At 50.3% G+C, this 10,170-nt stretch overlaps 1 protein-coding gene and 1 pseudogene across 1 annotated transcript; one reads left to right on the top strand and one right to left on the bottom strand.

The window, feature by feature from the left end:
- Positions 1 to 213: 213 nt before the first annotated feature.
- SSTR2 (somatostatin receptor 2) lies at positions 214 to 7,484 on the bottom strand. Its single transcript, XM_025361921.1, has 2 exons — positions 7,172 to 7,484; positions 214 to 2,915 (listed from the first exon to the last, which is right to left on the bottom strand). The coding sequence occupies exon 2, from the start codon at positions 2,821 to 2,823 to the stop codon at positions 1,714 to 1,716; it is 1,110 nt and encodes a 369-aa protein (XP_025217706.1). The 5' UTR covers positions 2,824 to 2,915; positions 7,172 to 7,484; the 3' UTR covers positions 214 to 1,713.
- A 1,682-nt stretch (positions 7,485 to 9,166) lies between these two features.
- On the top strand, positions 9,167 to 9,493 carry LOC112610354 (annotated as a pseudogene).
- The last annotated feature ends 677 nt before the right edge of the window (positions 9,494 to 10,170 follow it).

The raw sequence follows: 10,170 nt of genomic DNA, 5'->3' as shown, positions 1-10,170 counted from the left end.
GTCCTTGCAGAGCGGCTCAGAGAGTCCGTGGCATTAAAGATCTGACAGTTACTGTGTATACAGTTAGCAGGGAAGGCGGCACAGCAGTATTTCTGAGTAGTGGAGCCCTACCAACACTCAGACCACACCCCCCGCATGCTGCATATTCATTGGCAGGAAAGGGTGCTTTTGTTTTATGAACAGTGTCCTCTGGTCTTTAGTATGCGTTGTGTGTTTTTTTTTTTTTGAGACTGAGTTTTCTCTTGTTCCCCAGGCTGGAGTGCAGTGGCACAATCTCAGCTCACTGCAACCTCCACCTCCCAGGTTCAAGTGATTCTCCTGTCTCAGCCTCCCAAGCAGCTGGGATTACAGCCACATGCCACTTTGCCCGGCTAATTTATGTATTTTTAGTAGAGACGGTGTTTCACCATGTTGGCCAGGCTGGTCTCGAACTCTTGACCTCAGGTGATCCACCCACCTTGGCCTCCCAAAGTGCTGGGATTACAGGTATGAGCCACCGCGCCCGGCCATGCATTGTGGTTTTCTTAATGCCCAGCTTTGTATGACGTCCTCTAGAATCCCCTTTGAGGCGTCGTTGAATTACATTTCCATTTTCTTTCATTAGGAAGCTATCTCTGGCCTGAAAAATAAAAACAATTTTATGGTTTCTCATAAAGGTGTAATTTTCCTTCACTCTTACTCACTTATTTTCACGATGGAGAGAAGAAAATTGTTTCTCCACAGGAATCAGAGTCCATCTTTTGCCTTTCATGTTAGTGATTCTCCCCCCTCATGGCTCCCTAAGAAAAACTAAAGCAATCTGAAAAGAAAAAAATGCAATCTTATAACAAAGTTGGCTTTGTCTTGATAAATACAATGATGGATGACCACAACCACTTGAGTCCTTTTGGGCAAATGAAGAATTCTCTGATTATATCTGAGAAGTGGAAACATATGAATTTATGTTCTGGTTCTTCAAATATCTTCTCCCTTTCTCTTCTTACATTGACCTAACTTGCCTGAAATTAATGAAGCAAATCCGCAAGGGCAGAGGCTAGAAGTTTTTGAGGTTTGAAGCTTATAGGAGGGTCCTCTTTAAGAAAAACAATACAAAATATCTTACTTTCACAATTTTTTACAAAAACATATGACCACGTGAACATACTGCCCAGGTCCCTCCTGGGCCTTGGAAAGGCCCGTGCAAGAGAGACCCTGAAGCTTGGACTTTACTGACTTCATGATAAGTCCATTTCTGCGGACACTGTATTGTTGCAAATGTCCATCTACACTATGCACACTCGAATTAGATACTTGTGTATGTGAACACGGGAACGTAGGTAATGCCTATACAGAGAATAAATAGGAATATACAAGGATAAATATAAAAACACAAGATTACATACTGAGTTTTAAATACACAAACACACAGATACTTTTTTTTTCTATTTTTGTTGTTTCTAAAGATGATAGCCAGGCATGATCCCTCTTCTCCAGACTTTGAATTGCCTACCTGCATTTCAATGTTCACTTTAAGGGGGAGGTAATCAATTTAGCACATTATCATTCAATCAGACAAGCTGACTCAAACACTGTTCTCTGAATTGGACTCATGCTGAGCAATCCTCTATTCTAGAAGCCAGGTGTGAGGGGTGGGAGGAAGGAAGCGGGTGCGGGTAGGGAGCCCATTGCCAGTAGACAGAGCATGGCTTGGTTTTTTCCCACCCTACAAGCAGTTCAGATACTGGTTTGGAGGTCTCCATTGAGGAGGGTCCTCTGGGTCTCCGTAGTCTCATTCAGCCGGGATTTGTCCTGCTTACTGTCACTCCGCTCCCCATCATCTGTGCCGCTCACCTTGACCAAGCAGAGGACATTCTGGAAGCTCTTCTTGAAGTTGTCAGACAAGAAGGCGTATAGGATAGGGTTGGCACAGCTGTTAGCATAGGTGAGGACCACCACAAAGTCAAACATGCCTTTAAGGGCTGGGGTGGGACTGATGGCCATGGAGACGGAAGAAACGTTGAATATGTAGAAGGGAAGCCAGCAGAAGATGAAGACAGCCACCACGATGGACACCATTCGGGTGACCTTCTTCTCAGACTTCTTCCTCTTGGAGGAGCCCACTCGGATTCCAGAGGACTTCACCTTGATGATAATGAACAGGTAGCAAAGACAAATGATGGTGAGGGGTACCAGGAACCCCAGGATGAAAGTGTAGATGATGAACCCTGTGTACCAAGCCCCAGATTCACCTGGCCAGTTGATGGTGCAGCTGCTTCTCCCCCACTGGTTGCTCCGGAGCCCAGCATATATCATGATGGGCAAGATGACCAGCAGAGAGACTCCCCACACAGCCATGGTGATCATCTTGGCCGTCCGGGGTCTCCTCCACTTGGCCGACTTGATAGGGTGGACCACAGCCAGGTATCGGTCGATGCTCATCACTGTCAAGCAGAAGATGCTGGTGAACTGATTGATGCCATCCACAGTCATGACCACCCGGCAGATGGCCTTGCCAAAGGGCCAGTGGACCAGAGCCACCTGCATAGCCAAGAAAGGCAGACCCAACATGAAGAGCTCATCTGCGATGGCCAGGTTGAGGATGTAAATGTTGGTGATGGTCTTCATCTTGGCATAGCGGAGGATGACGTAAATGACAAGTGTGTTGCCACACAACCCAATGATGCAGACCACAAAATAGATGAATGTGAGGACTGCATTGCTCGTCAAGTCATAGTATGGCTCTGTCTGGTTTGAGGTGTTGGTTGACACCACAGAGCCATTCAGGTCAAATGGAATGGATAGCCATGTGTGGCTTCCATTGAGTGGCTTATCCACCATGTCCATGGCTGCTTTTCGGTCTTAGGCTAGGTCCAGTCAGTCCAGAGAGCTTATTCTCACCTTAATGGACCCTGGAGGCCAAGGATCCAGTGTGACATCTGGAATGAAAAAAGGAAGATTGGCCCGTCGGTCACGAGCTGTTTAAACTCTCACCAAATTTACACATTTCTGGTTTACCCTCTCAGACATACTCTTACATTGAAAAATGTATTATCTTTCCGCATCAACATTAAGCTCTAGAGTTTCTCATCAGTTTTTGAGTATTTTTTCCAATACTAGGGAAGGGTTTGAGTTCAGCCATCATCTGCTGACGCACATGTTGGGGAGGGCTGTGGCTTCAAAAAGCACATACTTTGACCCCTACGAAGTTGACTGATCTAAACTGCAGAAAGGCAGAGCTTGCAGAAGTTCAGCGCCTGACCTCAGAAGGGTCTGACACTGACATTCCTGGCCTCTTCCCTACCAGGAAGTCTGTGCTGACCGCCTTGGAGTCTTTCCGTTCTGAAAATGCCATAGTGGAAAAAACCCAGACTCTAGAGGTAGAACAAACCGGGTTCCACTGCTGAGCCCATGTGACCGCATGCCTGGTCCTTAATGGTTCTGACTCTTATTTGTTCACATGGGGGTGTCATGAAGGTTAAATGATGGAATGTATGTGAAAACGCCGAGCATTGTGTTGGGCTCATAATGGGAACCTCGTAAGTGTTGTTTTGCCCCCATGTTTTCCTCTACCATCTCATTATCTCTGATGTATTGAAGTCTACCTGCATGGTGAACCAATTTATAGTCTTCAGTATTAAAAATAGAAGTCTGGTTTGCTTTCATTTTTTAAATGTAGGCTTCAGTTTATTTTTTGTTTTTCTTCTATTTTTGTTTTCCAGTACCTAATGCTTGACTTCCTCAAGAGCTCTTTCCCAAAGTCCCTAAGGGGATGCTGCTCCCAAGTGCTGTAACACCCCAGAGAATTTGCCTGCCATTTTCTAATTAAGGACAAAAACGGGAAGCAGGTGTGCGACACAAGCTCTTTCATAGAAGTAAGCAGAAGGCTTCCAGCACTGATAGAATTCATTCACACCCACGATTCCCTTGATCTCCCCAACTGTCCTAGGTGGTAGGGATAATTACCCCCATTTTAGAGATGTTGAAACTGAGGCTTAGACAGTTTAAGGAGCTCACTCCCATTCTCTTGAACATAACTGGTGCAGCTGGGATGTGAACACAGGCCACCTGGCCCCGAGTCTTTTGCACGTCTCAAGGCATCCCCTCTGCTCCTCAGTGGCCGAGAGACTGAACGGCTGATAACTGGGCTTTGGTTTGAAGCAACTGACTCCTGTGTTACTTCCTTGCTGAGAAAACAATTGGAACACTATTGGCTTGGCTTAAGATCTAAAACGAAAGTTCATCCCATAGTTAAATGATTGATATACAGCCATTCAAAAAATATCATGGGGTTAGGGTGGGGAGGAGGCTTCTTTGTGCTGACAGCAGGGATGTAGAAATGAACAAACTGACCCGGCGCGGTGGCTCACGCCTGTAATCCCAGCACTTTGGGAGGCCGAGGCAGGTGGATCACGAGGTCAGGAGATTGAGACCATCCTGGCTAACACAGTGAAACCCTGTCTCTACTAAAAAATACAAAAAATTAGCCGGGCATGGTAGCGGGCGCCTGTAGTCCCAGCTACTCGGGGGACTGAGGCAGGAGAATGGCGTGAACCCGGGAGGCGGAGCTTGCAATGAGCCGAGATGGTGCCACTGCACTCCAGCCTGGGCGACAGAGCGAGACTCCGTCTCAAAAAAAAAAAAAAAAAAGAACAAACTTGGCTAGTGCCCTCTAGAAGGTGATAATTTAAAAGGGGAGATAGGAAAGGAAGTCAGCTCATATAGGGTGGGAATTGCATGAGAGATAAATGACCGACTTAAGAATGCCTTCCTTTCCTGGGGGACTCAGAGGAGGCTTCCAAAGAGAAATGTTTGAGCTGGGTCTTGGGTGTATGAAGAGTGAGGCAGGAGGACAGCAAAGAGGCCAATCTAGGAAGAGGCGAGATGTTCAAAGGGTGTTATGTTCAGCCGAGCGGGAATAATTCACTCGGCTGACACATTTCCCCTGAGCTAGGTACTTTTCCTGGTGCCTGGGTGTAGATGGAAGATTACTCCTTAATCCCTGGAAAGACTTCAGATGAGTTAAAGGAGACTTGGCCAGCAACAAGTACTTGAGGATCCTTGCTCACCTTTGCCTCTGATCCATTCTGAACTGCCAGGTGCCTTGCTGGTTCCTTCTGTGCTCATTTCCCTACCACACAACCGTCTGTGGAGTGAGATCTGGGCTTTGTGGCTGACCATTTTGTGAAGTATTTGGGGGACCTGGAATTTCATGTCTGTATTGGGTAAAAAACCATAGACTGGCAGCAATTAAAACAGAAGCTGTACAGAAACTGTGGTTAGTATCCCTGGATTAACTTGGGTAGTTTCATTATCATTTCTAACCATCTTGTCAGTTGGATTAATTCTACAGAGCCAGAATCCTATTCAAGCTGCCTGCAATTACAGTGTACCTTATCATGGGGATTTCCAGGGGCCCATCTATATAACGTGAATGGTCACACTCCAATGTCCAGGTAACACGGAGTCCCCCTGGGCCGGCAGAGCCCCTGTCTAAGAGCTTTTGGGCCAGGAACAATGATGGTGCAGGGAGTATGAGGGAGGGTTGAGTGTTGCTTTCCAGCCCTAATTTGGTCATTTTAACTGGAGTTTCACTCAACAGGACAGAATTGCTTAATGGTAGCAACAGACAGGGTTCAGAGTCTTGGTGAAGGTGGTGGAGGTGGGAGGCTGGGGAGCCGGTTGAGATTGGGAAGGCTCCTCTAAGCAAGAAATGAACTTAAATCATGGGGAGATTTATTTAACAAAGAAGTCAGCCGCTTAAGGTCTTCTAGAGATTTCTGTTTCCTTTTTGTTTCAGAGAAAGAATATTCCAATGCCAGGCAGCCAATTCTTGTTGAATTGTGGTTAAATTAAATGTACAAGGAAGTTTGGTTTTCTGCATTCTTTGTTTTTCCAGCCCAATAATTGTTAGATGCTGGAAATGGCTAGTGGTTGGTTTCCTCTGAACCAAGTCCAGGCTCTGTGGAGAGGAGGGTAAGAATGGTCTCACGCACCTGCACCCCCGCCTCCCTTTTACGTAGGGGCTGTGGTTACCAGCCCAAAAAATGAGTGTTGGGATGGCGACCGGACATCAGGGGAGGTCCTAAATCCTGCTCAGCTTTAGTTTCTCCTCTCCCCATCATCTTTCCGCATTCACTTCCCACCCCCGCCTCCCTTGGGGCCTTCAGAACCCGGCTTGGCCTCTGTGCCGCTAGAGCGAGAGCCCCCACTAGCAGGGTGATAAAAGCCCCTGTGGGCCACCGCGGCGCGTGAGCGCCTGGGAAAAGCCGGGGCGGTGCTGGCCTACGGGGTTGAGAAACGGAGGCGCGAGTGTCAGGACCGCGGAGCCGATGCTCCCGCGGCTGGCACAGAAAGTCCTCCTGGCCATCCAACTCGCTGATCCTCAGAGCAAGGGTTTCCCAAAGAACTCCGTGCCATTTCCAGGAAGACGAGGGAAGAGTGAAGATTGTAGCGCCAGCACGCCCAGTCTCTAAACGCAGACCAGGGGTGCCGGGGGTGGGGTGGGGCGCTGAGGACAGAGACATCGGGGCGCAGAAGACAGTCGCTTGGGGACTTGGCCAGCGGCTTTCGGGCACGGGCTATGCAGTGGTTTGGTCTCTCCAAACCTAGATAAACCGTCCTTTCTGTCCCGAGGTGGGGGACGGGGACCGATCCTAGATCGTTCAGCGTCTATCTCCCCGGCTGGGCAAGGAAAAGACAGGAGAGAAGCCTCCCATTCTCCGCTCTGCGCCCGCCGCCTGCCTCTGGCAGGCTCGGATCTCCGGGTGCGCTCCCCCAGGAGCACCAGCTAGCACCTCACGGCCTCGCTCCTCTCGCGCCGGGTCTCTTTTGCAGGGCGCTGGGAGAGAAGTTGTCATCCGTCGCAGCTACCACCTGAAATCTCGGGCTAAAGGGCACACGCCACACACACGGGCATGAGGCTGTGAGGACACGTCGGTTCCAGCACACTCTACCCACAGCCGCCTTACTCAGGCAGGGGTACCCGCTGTCGTTCGTTCCTACTACAATCACCCCAAAAAGCACAAGAGCGGAGAATCACGTCCCGGGACCTACACTCAGGCACTCGGATGGGCACACCACCATCAGCGCAGATGCACACAGGTGCCCAAGTGCGCTTCTCGCTCCCTCCATCTCTATCTCACACACGCACGCACGCACACACACACACACACACACACACACCACTCCTCACCTTTGCTCTTCCGCTGCAATCCGCTAACTCCGGTCTCCCACACCCAGCGGTTGTCCCCGAGCCAGCTGGGCGCCGCGGCGCGCAGCAGCTTGGCTAGCGCCCGGCGCCGAACGTTTGGTGTTTCTGGCTCCTCGACCCTCTTGTGCCGGCTCCCACTAGCCCCTCGCCCGTAGAGAGCTCGCCTTGCCCGCAAACCCCCCGGCGCCAAGCCTCAGACTGGGGCTCTGGGCGCGGGTGGTCTTGCGAGCACGCGCGCATGGGTGGCTGCGCCGCTTGGACTGGCCCAGCCAGCCCGGGCCCCTCGGCACATTTCCCCACGCCCCCCTCCTGCTACGTCACAGCGGCTTCGCTCCGCCCTCCCCCAACCCCTCCTCCCGGGTCCTGTAGAAGGACAAGGATGAGACCGACTGAAACGCCTGCAGGTGGCTGCGGGCAGAGCTTACAGACAGCCGGGGAGCGGGAAGAGAGGGGACCCGCATGCAGGGGCGTGAAAGGTTAAGCGTTTTCGTTCTCTTCAAGACTCATGGCAAGGACAAGCAATATTTTCCCTCTGATTTCACAGAATCGATTCCCTTCCACCCAGCATATTCTAGGCAGCTGGAGTGGCGGCCGGGGTGACCCACATTTACACCGGGACCTCTGTGATTTTCTTAGCCAAACAAGTTAGCAAAACTGTGTTTACCGTGGGCCAGCCCCGGGTGCAGGGCGCAGGGCGCAGGGCGCAGGGCCAGGCTAAGGATAGGGAGAAAAAGCGCTCAGGGGACAGCGCTTCTCCATGCAGTTCCCAATGAGCGCAGGGCATGTAAACCCACACCTGGAGTCCAAGATTCAGTCCTAGGAGCCATCAGAGGGTCAGTGGAGGTCGACTGGTCCCAGCTGTCCCTGCGTCCCACAGCTTGGAGGTGCAGCGGCCATACAGGTGGTCCCCTTGCTGTAGCCACGTCAGTCAGCACCTGCTGGTCTGACCCAGCACAGTCCCTCCTACATGCTGTGAGGGAGCAAAGGGGAACAGGCAAGAAGTGGGAGTTACATCACATGGAGTGGCAGCTATTTCTTTTTGACTGTGATGATTCAGCCTCTTTTCCAATAGTTTAATAAGTCATAATCAATCCTGCAGCCTCCCCTTCCTCACCCTCCTCCAAGTACATGCGTACAGACACGCACACACACACCATCCTCAGTACAGTTTTAGAGGATGTGAAAACAGAAAGCAAACCCCAACTAGCTTTCTGTGTGAGCTGAACTGCCTTGATTTGTCCATCCTATTATTTGATTTAGAATTCACCAGGGAAAAGTAAAAGTCCAGAAGCTGTGTGGCAGGTGCGGTGAGCCCTAGAGATAGATGAGTGACATGGGAAAGGAACCACCAGGTACGGTAGCAGCCAGCTGCTCTCTTCTATCTGGACCAAACCATATCTTGGGGTACCCACTGTAAGATGGGGATCCTCTCTGAGAGGCCGGGGAGCGGGAAGAGAGGGGACCCGCATGCGGGGGTGTGAAAGGTTAAGCGTTTTCGCTTCATGGTAGGGCTTAACTCTTGGCATCCTGGAGCTCAGGCAAGATGGAAATTGAGCTGCAATTGCCTTAAGTTCCAGGAGTCAGTCCCGGATCCAGCATCTCTTTTAGACATGTGCATGCAATTGGAAGGGCTGGGGTGAGTAGCTCACAAGAAGAGGACTGTGTCTGCTCGCCATTAGTGAGAAGAGGGAGAGGCAGAGAGGTAATAATAATATCAGGAGGGCATCGTGGAATTGCACTCAGAGGAACTCGCCATCCTCTGGTCACACAGTTGCTGCAATGCCTGTTGCCACCTCCAGTTTAAAACCAGTAACCTGACTGGTTTCCAGGAAAAGAAGGAAGAGCCAGGAAGTGTCCACTCTGCCCTCAAATTCCTTCCCTTTGTACCATGTTATCTTTTGAAAGTTCTCAAATGGTTAATACCAAATTTATGTTTCATTAAAAAAATAATAACTGGAGGCAGCAGAGTCCGAGATGATGCTGCTGTTCTACCCTGGCTGCCGGGACAGGCTGATCGTGGAGGAGGGACAGCGCTGCCACCGCTTCGCCTGCAACACGTGGCCCTGTGTGCACAACATCACCCACAAGGTAACAAATTGGAAGTACTCAAAGCTGAAAGAAGTGGATGATGGACCTGGGAGAGCAGCTGCCTGGGAGGATGTTGACTCTACTACAGAGTCGTGTCCTAAATGAGAACCTCCTTGTGCTTCCTGCATGTAGCTTCAGACCCGTTCTGCAGATGAGCCAAATACCACCTTCTACCAGTGCTGCAGGGCTCAGTGTGGACACCACGGCAGGGATTAGGGCAAGGACAGCCCAGCTGCCTGAGTGTCTGCTTACCTCAGGGTAGATGGTCAGCTGGGGGTATGAATCGTGTGTCCTGAGGGTCTTTGCTGGTGTGGTGGAAAGCTAACCCTTTTGAGGTGAAGAGTCAGGGTGTCAGGAAATGTGGCCTATCTGCCAGTCACAGCAGATGAAATCATTGATGTCCAGGGAGTGTTTCTGTGTAGGGAGAACACCCATAACTAAGTATGCTCTGTTTGAAGTTCCTTCCCTCCCTCCCTCTTTCTTTCTTTCTTTTCTTTCTTTTCTTTCTTTCTTTTCTTTCTTTCTTTCTTTCTTTCTTTCTTTCTTTCTTTCTTTCTTTCTTTCTTTCTTTCTTTCCTTCTTTCCTTCTTTTCTTCTTTCTCTTTCTTTCCCCTTCCTTCCTTCCTTCCTTCCTTCTTTCTTTTTTTTTTTTTTGTTGGAGTCTTGCTCTGCCACCCAGGCTGGAGTGCAGTGGCACGATCTCGGCTCACTGCAAGCTCTGCCTCCCGGGTTCACGCCATTCTCCTGCCTCAGCCTCCCGAGTAGCTGGGGCTACAGGCACCCGCCACCACACCTGGCTAATTTTTTGTAGCTTTAGTAGAGATGGGGTTTCACCGTGTTAGCCAGGATGGCCTCGATCTCCTGACCTCATGATTTGCCCGCCTCTGCCTCCC

This window comes from Theropithecus gelada, chromosome 16 (assembly GCF_003255815.1).
Source record: "Theropithecus gelada isolate Dixy chromosome 16, Tgel_1.0, whole genome shotgun sequence".
Lineage (NCBI taxonomy): Eukaryota > Metazoa > Chordata > Mammalia > Primates > Cercopithecidae > Theropithecus > Theropithecus gelada.
This window is presented reverse-complemented; position numbering and strand designations above follow the sequence as displayed.